Source organism: Centropristis striata, chromosome 5, assembly GCF_030273125.1.
Source record: "Centropristis striata isolate RG_2023a ecotype Rhode Island chromosome 5, C.striata_1.0, whole genome shotgun sequence".
Classification (NCBI taxonomy): domain Eukaryota; kingdom Metazoa; phylum Chordata; class Actinopteri; order Perciformes; family Serranidae; genus Centropristis; species Centropristis striata.
Genome location: NC_081521.1, coordinates 8,720,273 through 8,746,708, shown reverse-complemented (window position 1 = coordinate 8,746,708; position 26,436 = coordinate 8,720,273). Strand labels below are relative to the sequence as shown.

The window sequence follows — 26,436 nt, the reverse complement described above, 5'->3', positions numbered from 1 at the left end:
CAAGACAGGAAATTTGGCAAAATTTAGAGGTTTAGGCACCAGGCCTTTGATTTTCGTAAGCTTTAATGTACATGTTTTTAATGCTGTATATAAGCTACACATTTTTGCAATTGTAAAATACAAATTGCTTTGGGCCTACACCAGTGATGAATGAAAATTAAAATGTAAGAAATTCATTAATTTCATTTATTCATTAATTTCATGTACTACTCCATGTTGTGATTGGAATTATGGTGTAAAGCAGTAGTTCTCAACCTTTTTGAGTCGCGACCCCCAATTTAACATGAATGTTGTCCGCTCACCGAACACAATCTCACACGCACAGTTTAGATCACCCAAGAAAGAAACAAAATGACCAAAAAAAAGGAAACAAAATGACCAAAAAAGACACAAAATGACCAAAAAAAGAAACAAAATGACCAAAAAAGACACAAATTGACTACAAAATGATCAAAAAAGGCACAAAATGACCTAAAAAGACAAAAAATGACCAGAAAAGACACACAATGACCAAAAAAAAGAAACAAAATGATCAAAAAAAGACACAAAATGACCTACAAAGACAAAAAATTACCAAAAAAAGACATTAAGTGACCAAAAAGACGAAAACACATTAACACACACTGACTTCCAAAATGATTTGGCGATCCCCAGAAATCATCTCGCGACCCCAATTAGGGTCCCGACCCCAAGGTTGAGAATAGCTGGTGTAAAGTACAGAGGGCTGATTCTACAGGAATACCTCCGAAATTGTTGATTGTCAGTCTGGAACCATGAATGAGAGACATCTATTTCTACCTACGACCCCTGCTTTCTGTTGTGCAGTGTACAAAAGCTTCGAATGGTTCAGCTGGTGCTAACAAGACATGGTGGAAAAGTTAGTGGATACACTGTTGGATTTGGCCCTTTATTCCTATGAACGTTCCTCAGTGGTGCACCAAACCCAAAAAGTTTGGGGCCGTGCATAAAAATACCCAGATCTTCCATGGCTCTTCTGCATCTATAGGGACTTCTTCCGGACTTTCTAAATGTTATCAGACCTAATTAATACAATTACAAGACCTTCAAAATATCTATCTGCTGATTGACAGACATCTCTTTTCTCCCCTGAAAACAGCCTGGTTACTGATTGGATAGATCGCTAAGCAGGATGTGATGTAGTACTTTACAACAGCTATTCTCAACCTTGGGGTCGGGACCCCAATTGGGGTCACGAGATGATTTCTGGGGGTCTCCAAATCATTTTGGAAGTCAGCTCTGTCTCCACTGTGTTAAAGTGTTCATGTGTTAATGTGTTTTAGTCTTTAGGGTCACTTAATGTCTTTTTTTTTTTTATCATTTTGTGGTCAATTTGTGTCTTTTTTGATCATTTTGTTTCCTTTTTTTGGTCATTTTGTGTCTTTTTTTGTCATTTTGTGTCTTTTTGGTCATTTTGTTTCTTATTTGGGTCATTTTGGGTCTTTTTTGGTCATTTTGGGTCTTTTCTGGTCATTTTGGGTCTCTTTTGGTCATTTTGTGGCTTTTTTGATCATTATGTTTCCTTTTTTCATTTTGTTTCTTTTTTGGGTGATCTGAACTGTGCGTGTAAGATTGTGTTAAGTGAGCGGGGGTCGCAGACAACATGCATGTTAAATTGGGGGTCGCGACTCAAAAAGGTTGAGAACTACTGCTTTACACGACAACAACATACGCTATTTGTAAAAGCTGGCGAAGCAGTGTTCCCAACTTAGCAGCTTTGTTGCTAAATTTAGTGACTTTTCAGACCCCCTTAGCAACTATTTTTCAAATAAGCGACTGGCGAAAAATCCAGCGAGGCCGGCTTGTTAAGAACAACCGCCTTTAGCGGCAGTTAGCTACAGTTAGCTCTGTAGCAGTACAGTGTGTATGTGCTGCTGCTGCAGGAGGTGTTCACTTAGCGATCTCTGTTTGTTTACAACAAGCACCAGACACTCTGTGCACAGTTAGTGATGTCGTTAATTCATAATCACTATGTTTATGATCAGCGGAGACTGCATAATTAGCCATGCTGCTTTCAGCTGCTGACGTTGTGCACAGTTAGCGACGGTGAAAACCATCCGTCACCTCCAGAGTCTCTAAATCCCTCTGGGGGCTAACTTGTAGTTGAAACACGCAGAGTGAGCAGACTTTTGAGAGGGTGTGGCCTGAGACTTTCCCGAAGGCCACTTTCCCCCCCTAGTTGAAACACAGCTTATGACAATATTAAGTGTAAATGACAGTGGAAAATGAATGGGTGTATCCGCCTGTGACTCAAATCCACTTCAAAATTGAATGGGTTGGCCCTTGGTACACCCTCCCACCGAGTTTAATGAAAATCGGACCAGTAGTTTGTCCCTAATCCTGCTGAGAAACAAACCAAAAGCCTTGTTGGCTGGACTAATGAGAATTCAAAGTTCAGTTTTCAAGTTAAAGAGATACACGGTTGGGTCTAGCTTCTAGAGTTTATTTTCCTTGTTGAAGAGTGATGTAATGATATAGTGCTGCAGTGGTTATCACTACCAGGCGTGCAGGGACAACAGCCGCATAGAATCCCTGACTAAACATTTAGAAAATGCATGGCATCCAGATAGGCGCCTGAGATACCAGGCACGATGGACGGAGGGGGAGAGAAGGAGAGACAGGCGAGAGGACTTGTTGGGAAGGTTGAGACAGAAGGAGACGAGGACTGCCTCCACTTAGCGTGTTATGAGGCAAAGGTTCGCCAGGGGTCATGAGCTGCAAACGCACTCATGAATAAAACAAATCATGTTCTCAGATTCTCGTTTCAAACTCAAACATCCAGCAATAAGTTCCCCTGGGAATACATGTTTCTTTTAGGCTTATTCTGGGGTTCTGTGAAGGCACACTGCATGTTTCATAACCATGAAACTTATTAAACTGGAGGGTGGGCAGAAAGAAGAGCAGATTTTCTACTCTCGGTGCAGGAATATTAACAATAATACACTGGTTCACTATCATTGGCCATGTGGCTGGACAAGGCGCTTCTTTTTTTCAATGTGTAATTCAATAATAGAGCAGATAATCAGGGTTGATGTTTCGCAGAGCTCTCGGAATCATAAAAAAGAGAAAATGCTAAGAAGCATCTCTGGCTGTATCAAGGGACAGAAGTGTTGTTAGACCACAGACAGTGTGACAAGCTGATTAAAATGCCCACAGACTGGGAGAGCTAGACCTCCACTCTCTATTCACTCCACCCAGGCACGTCGTCACGACAACGAAGGACGACAAAGGCCTTTCTTAGGCTATTGAGTGCTGTGAAAGAAGAGGCGGCCGTGTGTATGTGTGTGTGTGTGTGCGCGCGTGTGTGTGACTTGGACTGTAGATGTGGCTGTACAAGCCGTAGGTGGTAATGTATGCAGACCATCCACAAACAAATGAATACGCATGCACGTCACACTGCCCCCTCCTCAGCATTCTGCCACACAATGACCATACCAGCGTCCTGGATGACGTGATGCTCCGTGTGAGCATATGGCCAGGCTAAATTCAAAACCCAAACTAACCACGGACAAGTGTGTTAGGCTTGCTTTGTCTTTTTGGAGACAGAATGCAAATGCCTTTGTCTGTTTATTTTCCAGTCATTTTCTTCCTTCTTTGCTATGGTAATATCTCTGGAAATGAACAAGATGAATTCAGTTTATTTAAAAGTGGCTTTGAACTGAAACCACTGTCTGAAATAGGGCTGCACGATTATGGCCAAAATGATAATCACTATTATTTTGATCAATATTGTAATCATGATTATTAATCACAATTATTTATCATGTTAGGGAAAACATCTGTATTTTTAATGCACTACTTTTAAACAAACAAAAGGAACAGTTTTTAGTGTCTGGTGCTTGTTGTAAACAAACAGAGATCGCTAAGTGAACACCTCCTGCAGCAGCAGCACATACACACGTACTGCTACAGAGCTAACTGTTAGCCTGTTAGCACATACACACTGTACTGCTACAGAGCTAACTGTTAGCCTGTTAGCACATACACACTGGACTGCTACAGAGCTAACTGTTAGTCTGTTAGCACATACACACTGTACTGCTACAGAGCTAACTGTTGGCCTGTTAGCAATTTGCTGACTGGACGCTAAGGGGTTAACATCCCCTCCGCCTCTGCAGCTGGGAGAGACTGAGAGAATATATTTATTCCTATTTAGGCCTATTTTATTTCAAAGGCTAATTTTATTTAAGATATTTTTTTATTTAAGTTTGCACTTGCACACTATGCAGCTTTGATTTTTAAAAAAGGTACTCTTGTTGTTATACAGTATTTATGTTACTTAAATAAACGGTTTCAATAAAAATACTTGTGACATGTCATATTTGGCTTTTTACTGAACATTTGCTCCCACTTTCTGATAAAAATATCAGGATACATATCGTATATCGATATTCAGCCTAAATATATCAGGATATGACTTTTGGTCCATATCGCCCAGCCCTAGTGGAAGCATTGTGGCAATATTGTTACATTTAAACATTTTGAAAGGGAAATTAAATAATTAATCGCTGATTCAACTTGGTATCCCAGGACCTGGTGAATGTTTTACTGCTGAGTTCTGACTTCCACATGTCTTACTGTTACTGTACGTTGACACTGAATGCAGTGAAACGTGACCACACCCACCACCAACACCCCTTTCCTGACTTTCACCCATCTGGCCACCATACTTCCACATGTTTCATATTTAAAGATACTCTTCATTCCTTTTAGTCTATACAGAATTGTCCAAAAAGTGAAAGTGAGGAACATTAATGGGTACAAGTCAGGAACCGGCCTACTTTACTTATTTCAAGGGTGCTGAATCCAAAAAAAAATGGTTCCCAAGCGAAATTTTGAGTTTTTGACCTTCTCATTTGCATATCAAAATGGCGGCCAAATTGCCCATCTTGCTCAGTTCTTGGACCATTTCCCCTTAGTTTTTTTGTAAGTAGGCAATCAAAGATGAGGAAATTAAGTTTCTAGATCTATAGTCTAGGGTCAGAGCAAGGATAAAGTGGAGGCTCAGTGTTTTTTTAATGTATATTTATATATATGCAAAATACCAACTTTTAAGGTGAAATTAAGCATTATTTGTGTGTTTTTTTTTAAGGCACTTTTAAATGTTCCAGTTGGTATTTTGCATACATATATATACATAAAAAAGACACTGAGCCTCCACTATATCCTTGCTCTGACCCTAGACTATAGATCCAGAAACTTAATTTCCTCATCTTGATTGCCTACTTGCAAAAAAAACTAAGGGGAAATGGTCCAATGACTGTGCAAGATGGGCAATTTGGTGGCCATTTTGATATGCAAATGAGAAGGTCAAAAACTCAAAATTTCGCTTGGGAACCTTATTTTTTTTTGGCTCAGCACCCTTGAGATATGTAAGGTAGGCCAGTTCCCGACTTGTACCCATAAATGCTCCTCACTTCTTATAGGAGGCCTTTTTTCTGAAATCCGTCTAGACTATTTAGTGCAGATTTCCATATCACCGTTAATGTGAAAAAAGAATAAAAGTTAGCGTTACCCAGTCAAGAAAACACAGGCTACTGTACTTTCAGTGCAAGTGCAAGTTATGTTTTTGCTTTGTCATCCATTCGTCCCCTTTTCTCACGTTGTCATACAGTGTGGTGGGCTGGCTGACTCTCCTATGGGAGGCCAGAGAGCTGAGCTCTGTAATTGTGGCAGGATTTGTTGGCTGCTGCTGTGCGCCTCCAACCCTGTCAGCAGAGGCTCTTTCTAAGGATCTGACCACCGGCCACTTAACATGCTCTGTCACACACACACACACACACACACACACACACACAGATAAGGAAAAGCACACAAGAAGCACTCGCTCACAAAATCAAATGCATTTCTCACCAGTATTATCATCTTTTTTTATTATATGGTGCTGTTTTAGTTCTGAGGTAAGTTAGGCCGTGTATTCCCATCAAACTATATTCAAACATGCATTTTTAGATTTAACAGACATGCTTATTAAGTGGCCATATTTTACTGCACTCCAGGGCAACTTGGGTCCCACAGCCGTTTGCCCGTCCCTGGTTAAAAAGTTAAAACGGGCCTCAGCTGCTATTGTCAATCATTCTTTCTTTCTCTCTCTCTCTCTCTCTCTCTCTCTCTCTCTCTCTCTCTCTCTCTCTCTCTCTCTCTCTCTCTCTCTCTCTGTCCATCAGCCTCCTTCCTCCTCACTGCTCTTTGATCCCTGAGCCTGTTGAATGTTGAAGTGAAGAGTTACAGCACCATCAGTTCCAGTTTTGTCATTTTTCCATGACATCACTAGTCCAGTTTCTCTCCCGTCTAGTCCGGGTCCAAAGGTCAAAGACTTTGTTGTCATTTTCTCAGAGAAACCAGCTTGACACCTTTTCTGCTTACAGAAACACAAATGTGCCTTTTTCTCTGCATCTCCACAACATATATTAAAATTGTGACATTAATAGTGCTGTTCAACAACAATTTATTTTTCAGATTTGTTTTTAAGTAACACAATAATAGTAAATCAATAATAAAAAACAAACAAACAAATAACAAACCCTAATAGGGTTAAATGCAATAAAGGACACCATATTAATGGATTAGAATTGTTAAATGGGTTTAAACTAAGCCTAGAACGAAAAATAAGCTTTTTGAAATTAGCTTTTTTTTAGATTTCTGTTTCCAGTCACAGACACATTTTGGAGAAGTCACTTCTTGTCACAGTCACATGACCACCACACCAGGGTGTTGAGTATACGTCGCTTAGGGATTTAATGGGTTAAGGTGAAGCATAAAGCTGAATATGAGAGATTCTAGAAGATTTAAAGTGTTTGTTACACCCTTGTCACCTTGGATTGTTATGGGTTAACTTATGTTAGACAGTTTGGGGTATCATAAAAATGAAGTTAACAGTGCACTATTTCCTTTTTTCTCCACATATTAATGAAGTTATCGTATCAGGAATGGCCTTTTTGGCCTGCATTGATTTTTTTCCCCCACACTATTTTTATTGAATTTTACACATTTATAGACAGTTTTAACTGTGTTTTGAAAGTAAAAAAAAGATTCAAAATCACATTTTATGTTGGACTAAAGGACTAAAAAAAGACACAAAATGGCCAAAAAAGACACCAAAAGACACAAAATTACTAAAAAAAGACACAAAATGACCAAAAAAAGACACAAAATTACTTACAAAGACATGAAAATAATTCAAAAATGGACAAAATAGCCCAAGACTCCATAGAGTTAAGTTGTTAACCCATTTCTTGTTCCCTGAAAAAGGCCTACTTGTATAATTCTGAAATGTACATTATTTTTCAGTTTTGGTTAACCTTACCTTTTTTTATTTACCTCTGGCAGTTCACCACTTACCTTTGTACCCTTTCAAGCTGTTCATTGGACTTGAACTGCTTGAATTTAAAAAAACTGGAAAAATTGGGGTGTTCTAAAACTTTTGACCGGTAGTGTATATCCATTTTTTTCCAAGATAGAGCTATCATTCTCCTGGCCTGCAGGAGTCCAAAGTCAATCAAAGTTGACTGTTCAGAGCAGACTACACAATTGTCCGGTTATATACCCAGTACACACAGCTTTGCCTGGTGGGGCACATTCACTCCCAGAATCCCAGATATATACTCAACAACTTTCACCCAGTATTCATTTAATTTTGGGCACTCCCATACAATTGGCCTGCATTGATAATGCTTTTTGTAATAGAAATGAGCTGGTGTGTTGAATGATGGTCACTTAGATATTCTGATATCACATAACAGCCCATTGATCTTACAGTGGCTCTCAGGTCGTGTGTGTCATGCTGTACCAAGCAGCTAGACTTAACACCTGCTTTTCCCAGGGAGAGCGTTACTGTCTCCAGGGTGAAAAGATCCTGTCATAAAACGAGCTGAGCCAGTTTGTGTGGGAGTGTGCACATGAAAAAGTGTGTTGTGTTATGTTGATGTGTGTGTGGACTCCCTTTCCAAGGGAAGTGGCTTTTATCCTGTGTCCGTTCAGCGCAGCCACTTGGTCGAAGAGCCGTGAAAGGGACACTATTCCCCCCAGCAGCAGACAGAGAGCCCCTTCAGCACACCGGACAGACTGAGAGAGAGACCCTCTGTGTCTGCATGTGAACTGAGGGGAGAGAGATGGCCATTGACCCCAAAGAAGGCGACGGAAATGGAAAGGGGCCAAGCATGTGTACATCTGCCTCTCATAATATTAGCGCTTTCACTGATCTAACAACACACAACCATCGACTACATTGTACGTGGACGAGATCACTAGTCTAGACGGAATTGTCCAAAAAGTGAAAGTGAGGAGCATTTATGGGTACAAGTCAGGAACTGGCCTTTACTTATTTCAAGGGTGCTGAATCCAAAAAAAATGGTTCCCAAGCGAAATTTTGAGTTTTTGACCTTCTCATTTGCATATCAATATGGCGGCCAAATTGCCCATCTTGCACAGTTGTTGGACCATTTTCCCCTTTCCCCACCATTTTTTGTAAGCAGCAAATTAAGTTTCTAGATCTATAGTCTAGAGTCAGAGCAAGGATATAGTGGAGGCTCAGTGTCTTTTTTATGTATATTTATATATATGCAAAATACCAACTTTTAAGGTGAAATTAAGCATTATTTGTGTGTGTTTTTTTTAAGGCCGACATAAATATTCAATCAATATCACTTTTAAATGTTCCAGTTGGTATTTTGCATACATATATATATACATAAAAAGGCACTGAGCCTCCACTATATCCTTGCTAAGGGGAAAAAAACTAAGGGGAAATGGTCCAATGACTGTGCAAGATGGGCAATTGGCCATTTGATATACAAATTAGAAGGTCAAAAACTCAAAATTTCGCTTGGGAACCATTTTTTTTTGGACACCCTTGACATATGTAAGGTAGGCCGGTTCCTGACTTGTACCCATAAATGCTCCTCACTTCTTATAGGAGACTAGACTACACTGGATGTAAATGTGGATAAAAGGAGACATAAAGCGTTTGATCACACCTCCAGTTGGTTGTGTTTCACATGCATTTTGTGTGTTTCAGCAGCTTGTTTATTAGAGTGTTGGTGTTCTTTGATTCCACAGGGCTAGAGATGTCATTAGGGCTGTTTCCACTACCGGATAATACCCGGAATGAGGCGAAACGCCCCTAATTTGAATACGAGCAGTCCGGAGCCGCCTTTTGTCAGGACTTTTTTAGTCCCTGTAGAAGAGCAGGGTCTTTTTTCTCCCCTGAAAACAGCCTGGTTACTGATTGGATAGATCGCTAAGCAGAATGTGACGTAGTACTCTACACGACAACAACACACGCCATTTGTAAAAGCCGGCAAAGCAGTGTTCCCAACTTAGCGACTTTGTTGCTAAATTTAGCGACTTTTCAGACCCCCTTAGCAACTATTTTTCAAGAAAGCGACTGGAGACAAATCCAGTGACTCCTTCTTACTCTTCTTAAGGAGCTGCTAACGAGCCGGAGGCCGGCTTGTTAAGAAGAGCCTCCGTTAGCGGCAGCTAGCAACAGTTAGCTCTGTAGCAGTACAGTGTGTATGTGCTGCTGCTGCAGGAGGTGTTCACTTAGCAATCTCTGTTTGTTTACAACAAGCAGCAGACACTCTGTGCACAGTTAGTGATGCTGTTAATTCACAATCACTATGTTTATGATCAGTGGAGACTCTGTGCATAATTAGCCATGCTGCTTTCAGCTGTTGACGTTGTGCACAGTTAGCGACGGTGAAAACCAAACGTCACCTCTGGAGTCTCTAAATCCCTCTGGGGGCTAACTTGTATTCGAAACACGCAGAGTGAGCAGACTTTTGAGAGGGTGTGGCCTGAGACTTTCCCGTTGGCCACTTTTCCCCCCTAGTGGAAACACGGCTATTGGCGGTAAAGGGTCCCTGTACGATGAAAGAATTGCTCAACATGAGCATCAGTATAGAGCAGGCCTGTCTGATTGAACCCTCAGGGCTTGGTCACACCAGCATTTATAACTGCAAAATTGTGGACTGTCATCAGTTTATTTAAGTTTCAATTGCAGTGAGCAGTGGCCTTCCAGAGATGAAGAAAAATCTCTCCTTTCTTTTCTGTTTAACTTTAACTCTTAGAGGTCTTTTCAGTCTGTCAGGGACAGGGGATCTTTAGAGGGACCTTGGTCTTGTATGGGCTCAGCAGTGTCCATTTTACCATGTTTCTATACAATGAATTGGGCCAATTTATGTCCAATTTATGCAATTCTAAGACTGTTTTGGGACCCAAGTATGCAGCAATATTCAAATACTATAGACGAAAATCACACATCTGTATTGCACAAGAGAAATGACATGGTTTTGAATCATTAGACATTCAGCTAACGTTGGTGTCCATGTATTATTTAGCTCTTCATTAGTAGTTTCATAGGATAGCAGTAAAAAAAATAAAAACTGAGCCTGCTGCAGTCTCTGAAACAGTGATGTTGGCTAATTTATGTCATTGAACAATTGCAATCTGGCTTCACAGGTACCAACCTCTGAGCAACTACTGTAGAGAACTGCAGATTACAAAATAAAGGAAGCATTAGCTGTGTCATACCACCGTCCAAATTAAAAAAAAAAAAACCTCAACAAAATAAGAAGTGATGCCAAAACAGCTTCCTCATTTGTATTAATTTTGCCTGAATGAAACCTGGCACATGGCATGACCCAGGAGTTACCACAGGTGGATTCATGCTTGGTGCAAAAAAGGTGGGTGTATAACAAGATAAAAACACAAAATCTGAGGGAAATTATCTTGCTGCATGGACAGATAATAAAACAAAAGAAGAAATTAACTCAAGCAGCGATGAACTGGTCCGAGCAGATTGCACTGACAATTATTTGTTTCTTACCAAGATAAAAGAAACCCTTCAGATTTAGAAGTGTTAGATAATTTATCTTGTTTTAAGAGTTAATTTCTTATTTTAAGTGTTCAACATGCTTATTTCTAGATTTAACAATCTTAATTTAAGAAATCTTGTCAAGTTTAATTATCATTTCCCTCAGATTTAGTGTTTTTATCTTGTTTTTAGACACACCTTTTTTGCAGTGCAGGAGTCCAGTGGTAGATATCTAGGGCATGGGTTTTGATTTGTAGTGGAGCTTTTCACCTGTTGATAAGTGATCATCTGATCAGTTTCTTTCTATTTATTTGTCCACTGTAAAAGAAAGTGTTAATTGTAGTGAGACATCAGGGAATTACTGAGTTTTTCTTCAACTTCTTTGAAGATTTCTTGACTATCAACAGTCTCTTCCAGCATCATAAACTTGCAGGAGAAAACACAGCAAAGACTTTAATTTTATTGTGAATGCAAGAAGAATGTAATTTCAAGGCTTTTCAGAAACATGATTGTCAATTTAACTCTATCAGTTTCATGAACGTCAGCCAAAGGCATATGCCAACTCTCTCCATTCCCTACTTTTAAATCAATTCCAACTGTTTACTGGCAAACGGTTGAGGCTGTTCAGTATCTTCCTGCCTGCGTGTGGTCATTGCTGATATCAAACAGACTCTCTGCTCTCTCTACTGTACTCTCTGGATGGGATCCACAGATGCCAGTGTTGCAGAGTTAGGGGCCCGGGGCGAGACGCCAGCCAACCCACCACAATATAACAATGCAAGGCAGTGCTCCAATGGCTCCAATGGCTCCAATGGCTCCCAGCCCAATGTCCCCCACTGTCCCTGTGCTGCTGACCCCACATATTTTATGGGGTCTTAGGCGTTCAGTGGGCTGTCACGGCTCATTAGGAGCTTTAGAAATGAACTTGCACAGCAGACTCTCCCAGTGATTAATAATCATGAACAGAGAGAGAAAGCGAGACAGATAGAAATGGTTGGGGTAAAAGTTCACTGAAGAGACCACATTCTGAGGAGTTTAGAGTCTATAAATACACTTGGCACACACACACAGATGCACTATCGGTCAAAAGTTTTAGAACACCCCAATTTTTCCAGTTTTTATATTGAAATTCAAGCAGTTCAAGTCAAATGAACAGCTTGAAAGGGTACAAAGGTAAGTGGTGAACTGCCAGAGGTAAATAAAAAAAGGTAAGGTTAACCAAAACTGAAAAATAATGTACATTTCAGAATTATACAAGTAGGCCTTTTTCAGGGAACAAGAAATGGGTTAACAACTTAACTCTATGGAGTCTTGTGCTATTTTGTCCATTTTTGAATTCTTTTCATGTCTTTGTAAGTAATTTTGTGGTTTTTTTTGGTCATTTTGTGTCTTTTGGTGTCTTTTTTTGTCATATTGTGTCTTTTTTTTGTCATTTTGTGTCTTTTGGTGTTTTTCTTTGTCATTTTGTGTCTTTTTTTTGTCATTTTGTGTCTTTTTTTTTTTGTAATTTTGTGTCTTTTGGTGTCTTTTTTTGTCCTTTAGTCCAACATAAAATGTGATTTTGAATCTTTTTTTTTACTTTCAAAACACTATCATGCTCAATAAAGAATTTTAAATGTTGCAAATGTGCATTAGTTTCAGAGTACACTGAGACATTAAAACTGCATAATTTTCAATTAAATTCTGGAAAAGTTGGTGTGTTCTAAAACTTTTGACCAGTAGTGTATATCAACTTTTCTAGTACTGTTGTTTGGGATGAGTATGTCACGCTGCAGTCAGCAGCTAAAAGGAAGTCATTTTTCTGGGTTTAAGTGGAGAGTTTTAGACAAGCTTCTGTTTTTAGAGGCCAGAGGGACTACAGTTGTAAAGAAACCACTCCTATGTGTTTATTCATCTTTTCTTACATGTGAATATTTGCTCCATAGTTGCTTTGTGACCACCAGTTCCCCTCCCCGATTCAGTTGACAGTCTAATGGTCTCCCAGGGTTATTTATAGTTTGCTGGACGGTGCCCCATGGCCGAACATGCTGCATACCAGACCCAACTGATGAACTCTGGAGATTGTTGGTGAACAGCATGAAAGAAACCGCCCCTCTGCTTCTCTAAAGGGTGGTGGTGTTATTTGTATTGCAACCAAACCCTTCCAGAGTCGCAGTCAAAGTAGATGTTTCACTTTCAACTTTGCAGTCTGTGGCAAAGACCAAATATAGTGAAAAATATGAACCTCTGGGTGATTCTCATGAACATGGTACAGCTCAGCAAACATCCAAGAGCATTGAGTACATATTTTATTTGACCCTTTATAACATATACAATCTAAAGTCACTGTTTAATAGGGATTCATAATCTTGGCCCGCTTCTTTTTTCCCTGTATCTACTGCCACTTGGGTCCATTCTCAGAAAACACGGAATTTCTTTTCATTGTTATGCAGATGACAGTCAAATCTATGTCCCCCTCAAAAAAGATGACTCGTTCTGTATTGACCCACTCATAAGGTGCCTACATGACATCAAAGCCTGGATGGCCTCAAACTTCCTGAGTTTTAATGAAAAAAAGACCGAAGTCATGGTCTTTGGTGGCTCTTCTGCAAAACCCCCCCTGGTTGATCTGGGTTCTTTGGCACAATATCATAAGCCAATTGTGAGTAACCTGGGGGTTAAAGTGGACGCTGATCTTAAATTTGACAGCCAGATCAAAGCTGTGGTGAAGTCCAGTTTCTTCCAGCTACGGCAGCTGGCAAAAATAAAAACACTCCTGCAAGCAAGGCACTTTGAGACAGTAATCCATGCCTTCGTGACCACTCGGCTGGATTACTGTAACGCACTTAATATGGGGGTTAGTGGGTCCTCCATTGCCCGCCTTCAACTGGTACAAAATGTTGCTGCACGTCTTTTAACTGGCACAAGAAAGTATGAGCACATTTCACCTGTTTTAGCTTCACTGCACTGGCTGCCCGTTCATTTTAGGATTCATTTTAAAATTATTTTATTTGCTTTTAAAGCTTTAAATGGTCTTGCTCCTCCTTACCTCTCTGAGCTGCTACACCCCTACTCTCCTACCCGCTCTCTCAGGTCAGCTGACCAGCTTCTCCTGAGAGTGCCAAGAGCTCGGCTGAAGCTCAGAGGGGAACGAGCTTTTGCCATCGCAGCTCCAAAACTGTGGAATGAATTGCCGCTGCACATCAGACAGGCCTCCTCACTGTCTCATTTTAAATCTCTTCTTAAAACCCACCTCTTCTCGTTGGCTTTTAACACCACGTAGAGTGTTGATTTTATGTTGATTTTATGATTTTATGATTTTTTGTTTTTATTGTATTCATGCATATTTTATTTTGTGCGGGCAGTACATTTTACATTTTATTTTATTTATTTTTATCCCATTTTTAATTTATTGCATCTTACTGATCTATTGTTTACTACATCTCTTTGTATTGTGTTATGTATTTATTGTTTGTGCAGCACTTTGGAAACCTTGTGTTTGCTAAAATTGTGCTATATAAATAAAGGGGATTGGATTGGTTTGGATAATCTATTTGAAAATTTTTAAGGTATTTTCTGACATTTTTAGAGACACTGTGAGCAAAATTCATTACCGTAACACATTTTTAAATAATAAAAAACAACGAAAGTTTTTTTTCTTTTTTTTTCTTTGGTAAGCACTTAAATATGCTCAAGGGTAGCTAGTATCACCAAAATGTATTTTATTAAAATATACACATATTTTCTTCATTCTGTCATTACTGAACATTTAACCATTTTTTCTCATCAATTTTCATTCAGATTTTTTTCTTTACACATTGTTAAAAACCATTATGTTTGATTTTATTCTGTTAAATTAAACATTTTTAAACAAATGCATATTTATTTTTATGAAGTTTATTAAATATTTGTTGTATAGTAGTGTGGAGAAAACATGACATTTTTATCTGGATGCATTACAGTAAGGCATTTGTGAATCAAAAAAATATAGAAAATATTATTTTAACACAAAACAATGAATTGTGCCTCATTATGGCTATATGGTTCATTCATATAAAAGTGAAATATATTTAGTTTAAAAAAGTATGTCCTTATAATCTTCACAGACAGAACTTAGACTGGCTTCATTAGAATCATCCCTCTAGGATTTCTAGTCTCAAGAAATGTGTGCAAGTTTTTAGCCTAAACGGCTTAAAGTAAGCTTGTTGATTCATGATGCGGAGAATCCTTCCTTCACAACTCATTAACAGTTAAATAAATGATGACACAAAGAGCTATCTAAGTTGAAGAGCGGCCATTTAGTTGATGATTTAAAAAAAATGTTCCATGGCCTTAATAGGTTTCGGATATGGGAAGAAATATCTTCTCCTCTTGGGTTTTTACATAAACCACAGCTGTATTTCCCGTGCTTCTGTTCCACTTTGTCCCACACAAGAGTCATCACGTCTGATCTCATTGTAGCTCCTAGGAAGCCATCATGGCTGTTTGGTAAGAGGAAGTTCCCATGGCGATGGGGTCACCACACGCTATAAATATGTTGACCACGTCATGTTAGCCGGTCAAAGAGCAGGTGAGGACGCCTGCTCAGATCAACAGTGAGAGCTTGTCTGGAGTTGTTCCCAGGCTTTCTCTTCCAGAGGCTGAACCAGGCAGAAAATGTCCATGTTAAGAAGTTATACGTCTAGGTACTTGACACGCTAATTGTTTTTAGTTGTACTTCAAGACAACTCTTAATGTCGGTAGATCTGCTTCAGACAGTGTATAATTATTTAATTCCATCCATCTGTTTGATAGCTGTAGTTGTTCCAGTGGCTTGATGTTCCCTTGGTTTTAGACTTTAAGGTTGCAAAAAGAAGAAGTCAATAGGGAAAAAAAATTGTTTTCACTTGATTAATTATTACCTTTTTTGGAGTGCCATTGAGCTTCATCATATTAGAGCAGACCTGGGCATTGGGCGTCCCGCGTGAGGTTACCCAGAAATTAGAAATCAATATAGCCGCAGTGCTTTTATTTTGAAAAAAATAGCAAGCATTAGCACTAGAGCTTACAAGCACTTTTACTATAGTTAAGACAACAAATATAGCCACTAATATATATGACAGAATAAAATAAACTTTAACAAACTCGTGTGTCCTGTCAGCCACTATAGAAGCCTTATGATACTTTATATCAACTTTATATGAATTACTACGCACTCGTTATCATTTACCGTTCGTTTTTTCATTTAACCGTTCTACCGGTTATTTCCTGTCACTACCTTTCAAAATTAAAGCACCCGTTTTACACTGGACGGCACCTTTTCAAAAATAAAAGCATCACAACATTGTAAAACACCTTAAAAAATATACAAACATGAAAAAACATGCTATATAATACAAAAACATAAATAGGAACCTTGCTAAAGGTCATTTACAGTTTTGTTTGAAATAAATGTTAAAGTGATATAGTGATTGGAGTATTTACTACTTTTTACTGCTATACTTGATTTACTCCACATTAACAGTCTTATCATAACATGTATTGTTATCAGTAGCAGCTCAAAACCAGATAATTCACTATATTTTATAAAGCAATTACATTAATATTGAGCAAAATTCAGTTCCGAGTTTTGGTCCGGCTCCTGCAACCTTCGTGGTATTGGTCATGTGGCCCCTTGGGAAAATTAATTGCCCACCCCTGTATTAGAGGGAAGGCAGACATCTCCAGTGTTTCCCCTAGATTTTTTTTCAGCTGCTGTGTCCGTGGCCATGAGCAGTGTTGCCAACTCCTCAGTAAGGAAAGTAGCTATTGGCTGTCTGAAAAAAAAGTTGCTAGAAGTCGCTAAATGACTTAATTGCATAATTTGCCTAATTTATCATGTGCATGTACTTGTAATGGACGCTGTAGGAGAGAGGAATAATATATGGGGAAGACAAAAAGTGAGTAAAAACACCCTAAATATGTTTAGAACTGCAAGTGCACGGTCTCCTGTCACAATTCTAACCCCTCCTCCTTTATCCTGTCTTGGCACCGGCAAAAGTGACACAAAAGAGTCTTCACGCATGCGAGATTTGCAGACTGGACGCTAAGGGGTTAGCATCCCCTCCGGCTCTGTGACTGCAGTTGGGAGAGACTGCTGCAGGAGGACTGTGCAGATTCGACTCGTTCTTACTCTTCTTAACAAGGGGCCAGCTGGTCGTTAAGAGGAGTAACAAGGAGTTTTCGAAAGTCTCCAGAAACACAAAAAAAAATTTGCTAGATTTGTCGCTTTTTTGAAAAGTCGCTAAATCTAGCGACAAAGTTGCTAAGATGGCAACACTGCTGCTCACTGCCCTAAGGAGCTATTTTATTTTCTTTCAAAACAAGGTTTGCGACTCGATTCAGACATTTTTTCTCATCTTTTGGCCAACAATGGCTCTTTTGTTAGTAAAGATTGCTTTCCCCTGCTCTATACTGATAAAAATCCATACAAGTAAGAGGGAAAATATTTTATTTTTGAGTGAAATATCACTCTAAGGGATCACCAAAGTTCTAACAGCATGAATGTCAGTCAAAGTTGTGGAGCAACCCCAGAAGAGCCACGCTAGTACCTGTATCTGAGAGCTCTTGAGATTTGACTCAATAAAACATGAGGCACACTGAATTGGTTTGTTTTATATCTATATTTCATAAGGACTGTTCCTCCCCTGTCTCTATGGACTATGGATTTTCAAGCCCTGTTGAACACCCTGTAATGGCCACTCCCCTTGACATCCACACATACACACACACAGACTGAAACCCTCTGACAGTGGGCGTGGAGGTTATTACTTATTATACTTCTTATTCTGCTCATGAATAAGTAAACAGGAAGCCTGAGACACACTCACCCACTTACCAGACACATACTAAGACACATGCACCTGCTCCTGGATGGCCCCTGGTTATGTACACATGCACAAATACACATCCACACCCACACCCACCCATTCCCCGTCCCCTCCCTTTCTACACCCTGGTCTTTGTCCTGATTGCAGCCCCAGGGGGTGGACAGTTAGGTGAGATGGCACTGCATGTCTAATGTCTTAGCAATCTTTGCAAATCGCACTGCAAGGTAATGGTGCACAATGTAGCATTCAATCCCCCTAAATATCACATCTTCTTTGTCTGTCATTATGCATATTGTCGGGCATAATTAACACTTGAGCTCAATTTCAATTTATTTATTTATTTTTTCTATGGAAATGTACCTTTTTTTATTTTTCACAACTTTCTTTTAATTCATAGTTCATAATATTACAGACACAACAAAAAATAATATAGAACATCTTTTTTTATTTTTTTTTATTGGTGAAATGACGAACAAGGTGACATGAGGGACAAATGGATGAGGGGCAGATGCTACAACATATATACAACATGGCTCACTTATATGTATAACACAATGAAAATAAATAGGCAAACAAAGCAAGAAGCACTAACGCGATAAGAGGAAAGAAAGACAAAATAAAAAAATAAGAATAAATAAAATAACTAAGTAAATAAATAAATAAAAAATATATATAATAATAATAATTAGATTATATATATATATATATATGTGTGTGTATATATAGTATATGTATGTGTGTATATATATATGTGTGTATATGTGTATATATATGTATGTATATATATATGTATGTATATGTCTATATATATATGTGTATGTATATGTGTGTGTGTGTGTATGTATATATGTGTGTATATATGTACATAGATATATGTGTGTATGTATATATATATATATATATATATATATATATATATATTATATATATATATATAGCTCAATTTCAATTTACATAATATTTTGTGTATTTAAAGCTTGTTCCGTGCACAGTGGTGTACAGGAGTTGTTTTTTTATTTCTGTATGACCTTTCACAGTGAGGTCAGTGAAAGGTCTGAGGAACCTGTTCAATATTTAAAGGGGTTTTATCTCTAATGTGCAGGCTCTCAGTGTCCACAACCACTCCACTCAGAGGTGTTGAGGGATGGCTGTGGAGATGGGAAATGACAGTTGTTGTTGTTGTGAATGCTCCAGCTGTAAGAGATACTGTGTCTGCCCTGGTTTTTATTCAGATGAGTACACTCTACATTGTGGTAAAATTATAAACACTGATTATATACTAGATATTTTGACATTTTAATGGTGCATTCATCTTGAATATGTGTCTGAATCATGTCTTTGTGCCTTTCTTTGTCTCGCTTATGGCTGGGCGATATGGACCAAAAGTCATATCCTGATATATTTAGGCTGAATATCGATATACGATATATATCCTGATATTTTTATTGCAAAGTGAGAGCAAATGTTCAGTCAAAGTCAAAGCCAGATATGACATGTCACAAGTAGTTTTATTGAAACCGTTTATTTAAGTCTTTTTTTAAAAAAAAAATCAATGCTCCATAAAGTGCACATTTAAATAAAAATAGCCTATGAAATAAAATAGACCAATCTTTTTCTAAAATAAATATATTTATATGAGAAAAGAATAGCGAACAATACAAAAGGACTAAATATGACAAACTCTAGTAAGGGCAGCATTTATATATAAAGAATGGAAATGTTTTTTAAACTATATCGATATATGCAATATCTTCTAATTCCATATCACATTTTAAAAATACATTGATATGTCTTTTATATATTGCCCAGTGCAATATTTTATATATTGCCCTAGCCTCACTTTCTATTTTCTCTACAGTTTAGTAATCCTCCATGTTGCTACAGTCTTAGACAGTGAGGGAATAATGGGATATGATCTCAGGTGATAAGAAGGGGGAAGGCTTTATTTTAACAAAGAATTTAGATGGTAACATTTTATTCTTATCCCCACAAAACAAGTGCAAAGGAAATCCTTAAGCAAAATCATCATTTTGAAAAAAGTGATTGATTAATGATTTTTCATTTTTTTATATCAAATTAATTATTAATAACTCATTAGTTAATAGATTGCTTCCAGACCCCCTTTGTGTGTGTGACAATGAAGCCAATCTGCCAAAACCTTTAGTTCCTTAATCCCCATAGACCTCCATGTTAATCTGCCCAATTTTACAGCAGTAATCTACATGTTTACAGCCTGGGACGAAAGAGGTTTCTGTCTCAATTTCCCCTTTCATGGGTGGTGAATTTTTTACAACTCAAATTCCAAAAAATGTAGGGCGCTTTGTAAAACTTTAAACAGAAAAAAACAAAACGTTATCCCAGTGAATATGAAATCTATTGTCTTCATACAGTTTTCAGCTGAATATCTGTCAGAAAGGATTATCCAATTATCAAATGCTGTTTTACCCTTTAATCACAACCCAACTTCATCATAATAAATTATATTAAGAATTTATATTATGCATAAATAAGGACATACACTGCAAAAAAAGCTAACCAGTATTTTTTGCCTAAAACAGTGATTTAAGTTGGTAAAACTTGGAAATATAAATTATTGACATTTAGGGCAATAATGTAAGTTAGCACAACAAAGGAAGCCAGTTGTCTGCTCAAAAACAAGTTGGTGAGTTGTTGTTACTTATATCTTTAAGTTGGGGTTCACAACAAGGGACAATAGTTCTGCTAACTCTTATTTCTTTGTTGGGAAATGCGGGAAAGCGGTGAAATTCATTAGCGAAAGCTAGCGGCTAACTGATGCTAGCGGCTAACTGATGCTAGCGGCTAACTGATGCTAGCGGCGCTGCTTGTTACAGCTACAAGAGTAGCCATTAGCGTATCAATGCTAACTCAAAATTGTGGTCGCAACTGGTCGCAACATTAGCTGACATTTCATGGACATTTCATAGCGGCGTTACAATTACAAAATTGTTTTATTTTACTTTTAATATTATTATAATCTTGCTTCATTTTAATGTGTCATTATTTATTTTATTTTATTTTCTGTTTCATTGTTACTTGTTTTTAATTTAACTTGTGTATTTTAATACAGGTAGAGGCCCTGTAGAAGCCCTTTTGGGTTTCTTGCCGCTACCTTGCACCTTCCTTTTGTTGTTATCTCTTTTTCCTTGTCTTTTGTCTTCAAACCTATGGGTGGCATCACTGAGAATATGTTCATATTTTATAGAGTTTATGGCAGTAAGCAGGAGAGCAAACCATTCTTTTACAATGAACGTGTTGAGTTTGAAAAGAAAAAAGCCGATAAATAGGGATTACAGCTGAATATTTTGTAATATTTCTTTTTAATGCATTTTGACTGTTGGACTCTGAATGCTCTGGAGTTATTGGAATTGCTTGGATCACTTGAGCTGGAAACAAATCTATGCAGCCACCAATTGAATCTAATTCTGCACATGGTATAATGCTAATGATATTAGTTTAGCCTCATCTTTATCTGCAACTGTGTAGAAGCTTTGCAACTTCAAACTATTCTGTACAGCCTTAAAATCCTATGAAATCTCAAAAGAACAAGATAATTTCCTTAAACAGCAGGGCACTGTCGTTTTCTCTTAACATTTATCCCAGCCGGATGTTAAGCTCTCTAAAAGTCTTAAACTTGCACTATAAACATTACATTACATGTCATTTAGCTGATGCGTTTTTCCAAAGCAACTTACAATAAGTGGATTCAGCCTGATGGAACTAGCCTCAGACCAAAGGAATCAAGGAAGTACATAACTTTTTAAGAGCCAACTGTAATCGCTACAGGAGTGCTATACGTTAAAGAAGAACAGCATTTTTATTTAGTTTTTTTTAGTTTTTTTAGGTCACCAAGACTTAACCGAGGTATTGTTGGAAGAGATGGGTCTCAACATGTGGCGGAAGATGTCTAGATAGATGTAAACATGGATATGGAAGCAGATTATGGGGCAGCTGTGGCTCAGTTGGTAGAGCGGTCACCTACGGATTGGAGGGTTGGTGGTTCGATCCCTGACCATGGCAGCTACATGTTGGAGTATCCTTGAGCAAGATACTGAACCCCAAATTGCTCCTGATGCTGCGTTCATCGGTGTGTGAATGAATTCCCAATGGTGGCAGGTGGCATCGTTTAGGGTAGCCTCTGCCACCAGTATGAATTTAATCCAAATGGCTATAATTTAATGGTATGATTCTGTAAACTGTCTTTTTAATTAAGAATTTACTGTTTGAATGGGTTAATGAGCGCAGTCTGTCGTGTAAATCGCTTTGAGTGGTCGCAAAGCGACTAGAAAAGCGCAATATAAGTGCAGGTCCATTTACTAATGCTCAGCCTCTAACCCCGCTCTGTTTCTGTCCTCAGAATATTTGCCATGCTACATGGGAAGGCTCTGAATTCCACCCTGCTCTTCCTCCTCATCCTCATCATCTTTGCCGCAGCTCATGGTCGCTCCTATCCTCGTTTTTCCCGTAATGACACTGAATTCCAGCACCTGGTGCTCCACCCAGACCCCTCTGTGGGGACGGTGTACATTGGGGCCAAGAACCACCTTTTCCAGCTGGATGGATCAGATGGACTCCGGCTGGAGCAGGAGGAGGCGACCGGTCCCGTAAGCGACAGCAAAGACTGCCTTCCCCCAGTCACTGAGTTCAACTGTCCCCAAGCCCGGAGAACCAATAATCACAACAAGTTGCTTCTGGTGGACCCAAAGGCGTTGGAGTTGATCACTTGCGGCAGCATCCACCAGGGCACCTGCCAGAAACGCAGCCTGGCGTCCATCAAGATAGTGAACTTTTCTACCGAGAGGCCCGTGGATACGCAGTACGTTGCAGCCAATGACCCATCAGTGTCAACCGTGGGGCTGGTGGTGGGGCTTCGTGGCGGGGAAAGAACAGTGATGTATGTGGGTAGGGGCTACACCGCCAGCCACCCACCCATCTCCACCCGCCACCTTTCATCTGAACCCATCTTTTCCTACGAGGAAACGGCCAAGCTGGCTGTCGCTGGCCGTCTGTCGGAATACGACCACCATTTTGTGATGGCATTCACACGCCGCACGTATGTGTACTTCTTGTTTTACCGCCGTGACATCAAGTCGACATCAAGGGAGTACCGGACCTACGCTGCCAGAGTGTGCCTCGACGACACATCCTACTATTCCTATGTGGAAGTTCCTCTCGTCTGCCGGTCCCCTTCGTCTCCATCCAGGACTTACAACCTGCTCCAGGCTGCTCAGGTACTTTACCCTCATTTATCACTATGAGTCCTTCAAATTAGTTGTTGGGAGCACTGGTTCAAAATATAGTTGAAATTCATGGTCATCAAACTGTGAATTTAATGTCTGTTTAAGATTTTTTTTTCTGAATGCGAACCATCTAGAAATTCTGATTTGTTTTAATAAGCCAATTACTAAATATTATGCATTGACTAAATCCGTAGTTCTCAACCTTTTTGAGTCGCGACCCCCAATTTAACATGCATATTGTCCGCGACCCCCGCTCACTGAACAGAATCTCACACGCACAGTTCAGATCACCCAAAAAAGAAACAAAATTACCAAAAAAAGGAAACAAAATGAACAAAAAAGACACAAATTGACCACAAAATGATCAAAAAAGACACAAAATGACCAAAAAAGACACAAAGTGACCCAAAAAGAAACAAAATTACCAAAAAAAACACAAAATGACTAAAAAAAGACACAAAATGACCAAAAAAGGCACAAATTGACCACAAAAATGATCAAAAAAAGATACAAAAAGGACACAAAATGACCAAATAACACACAAAATGAAAAAAAAAGACATTAAGTGACCAAAAAGACTAAAACACATGAACACTTTAACACAGTGGAGACAGAGCTGACTTCCAAAATGTTTTGCCGACCCCCAGAAATCATCTCGTGACCCCAATTGGGGTCCCGACCCCAAGGTTGAGAATAGCTGGACTAAATCATGACCCTAGATTGAACAAACCAAAGTTTGTACAAGTCCAAAAAGCCAATTCAGATATTTAAACTTTTCATATTTGAGGCACACCCCAGAGGAAACTTCATGCAGTCCGAACATGTGTCACAAGTTTTAGGTTGGTATCTCAACGCATAGTACAGAGTCATTGAAAATTTGAGAAAATTAACTATTTTAATACAAATTTAAGATTCTGACCTAGTTTTGGGACTATTGGCCAAATGGTTTCCAACATGTCGAATAGGATTTCAATAAAAATGAGTGAGAAGGTGAAAGAATAATGGCACGCATGTTTTTCAGATAATTGATAAAATGTAAACTTCATTGTTGTAGCGCAACCTTGAGTTGAATAAGTCTCATTTTAGAAGCAGGAGTCTTGGCTGGAATTTGTTACAAACCTGCCAATTTTGGTGACTTACAGTTTCTGCTGCATGAACACATTTAGTGAAGAAAAATAATAAGAAAGCATAATAATGAAATACAAAATGACTCCAGCTAGGGCTGCACAATTAATTGAATTTTAATTGTGATCACGATTTTGGCCGCCACAATTAAATTAACCTGATCGTCGCGATATTTCCATTTTAAAATGCGGCTCTCCTGCATGACTTTCTACACCAGTAGTCCACCAACCACCAGGGGGCAGGGCCGTTTGTCTCCCCTGAAAAAAGCCTGGTTGCTGATTGGATAGAACTCTAAGCAGGATGTGACATAGTACTGGACGCCAAAACAACACGCGGCATTTGTAAAAGCCGGCGAAGCAGTGTTGCCAACTTAGCAACTTCTTGCTATATTTAGCGACTTTTCAGACCCCCTTAGCGAATATTTTTCAAAAAAGCAACTTGCGACAAATCCAGCAACTTTACTGGTGTTATTGGAGACTCCTTCTTAATGAGCCGCGGGGGCCGGCGGTACGGTCCTCCTGCAGTAGTCTCTCCCAGCTGCAGAGCCGGAGGGGATGTTAACCCCTTAGCGTCCAGTCTGCAAATTGCTAACAGGCTAATAGTTAGCTCTGTAGCAGTACAGTGTGTATGTGGTAACAGGCTAACAGTTAGCTCTGTAGCAGTACAGTGTGTATGTGCTAACAGGCTAACAGTTAGCTCTGTAGCAGTACAGTGTGTATGTGCTAACAGGCTAACAGTTAGCTCTGTAGCAGTACAGTGTGTATGTGGTAACAGGCTAACAGTTAGCTCTGTAGCAGTACAGTGTGTATGTGCTAACAGGCTAACAGTTAGCTCTGTAGCAGTACAGTGTGTATGTGCTAACAGGCTAACAGTTAGCTCTGTAGCAGTACAGTGTGTATGTGCTGCTGCTGCAGGAGGTGTTCACTTAGCGATCTCTGTTTGTTTACAACAAGCATCAGACACTAAAAACTGTTCCTATTGTTTGTTTAAAAGTAGTGCATTAAAAATACAGATGTTTTCCCTAACATGATGAATAATCCTGATTAATAATCGTGGTTACAATATTGATCAAAATAATAGTGATTATCAGTTTGGCCATAATCGTGCAGCCCTAACTCCAGCAGCAAGCATCACTGCTTGGACTAGCTATTCTCAACCTTGGGGTCGGTACCCCAATTGGGGTCGCCAAATCATTTTCAGTCAGCTCTGTCTCCACTGTGTTAAAGTGTTCATGTGTAAATGTGTTTTAGTCTCTTTGGTCATTTTGTGTCTTTTTTTGGTCATTTTGTGTCTTTTTTTGTTCATTTTGTGTCTTTTTTTGTCATTTTGTGTCTTTTTTTAGTCATTTTGTCTTTTTCTGGTCATTTTGTTTCTTTTCTGCGTCATTTTGTGTCTTTTTTGGTCATTTTGTGTATTTCTTTGGTCATTTTGTGTCTTTTTTGGTCATTTTGTTTCCTTTTTTGGTCATTTTGTGTCTTTCTGTGGTCATTTTGTTTGTTTTTTGGGTGATATGAACTGTTCGTGTGAGATTCTGTGAGTGGCGGTCGCGGGCAACATGCATGTTAAATTGGTGGTCGCGACTCAAAAAGGTTGAGAACTACTGGCTTGGACTCCTAAAAAATTGCCCCCAAAAAATGGCATCAAGAAAACAAAACAAAACAACCAAGGATGTATTCACAGAGTCACCAAGAACAGGTATATTTGTCCAATCGCCCCACCTAAGATCAAGATTCCACTGCTGGCTGTATTCAACTTTCCCAACATTTTTCCCACGCCTTTGTTGCAACAGGTGGGACAAGGTGCAGGCTGGGAGGGTGAGGATCTGCTGGGAGTCTTCTCCACTCGCATCGGCTCCACAAACAACAGTCCCTTGGATTCCTCAGCCCTGTGCGTTTACCCGCTGGATGAGCTTGACAGACATATCGACTCCACCCGTGACCTCTGCTACACCCAGGACGGCCGCGTGGAGGGAAGAGGAGAGGTGGCCTACATAGAGTATGAGGTCAAGTCCAGCTGTGCCAACCTGCCCATGGTAAGGATGCACTGCAAAATAAGGGGAGTCTAAAAACAAGATAAAAACACTAAATCTGAGGGAGATGATAATTTCACTTGACAAGATTTCTTAAATTAAGATTATTAAATCTAGAAATAAGCATGTTGAACACTTAGAATAAGAAATTAACTCTTAAAACAAGATAAATTATCTAACACTTCTAAATCTAAAGGTTTTTTTTTATCTTGGTAAGAAACAAATAATTGTCAGGTCAATCTGCTCGGGCCAGTTCATCACTGCTTGCAGCTTTAATTTATCTTGTTTTAAGAGTTAATTTCTTATTTTGCAAGATAATTTCCCTCAGATTTAGTGTTTTTATCCTGTTTACTACCCTTGCAC

The 26,436-nt window shown here is 39.1% G+C and overlaps 1 protein-coding gene across 1 annotated transcript in view; it reads left to right on the top strand.

Annotated features, from left to right (window-relative positions):
• The window catches only part of plxnb1a (plexin b1a), a 142,913-nt gene that overhangs the window by 36,682 nt on the left and 79,795 nt on the right, over nucleotides 1–26,436 (top strand). Inside the window, exons 2-3 of the mRNA XM_059333327.1 lie at nucleotides 22,037–22,910; nucleotides 25,834–26,076. Coding sequence (XP_059189310.1) covers nucleotides 22,047–22,910; nucleotides 25,834–26,076 — 1,107 coding nt within the window. The 5' untranslated portion in view covers nucleotides 22,037–22,046. The remainder of the gene's footprint in view (nucleotides 1–22,036; nucleotides 22,911–25,833; nucleotides 26,077–26,436) is intronic.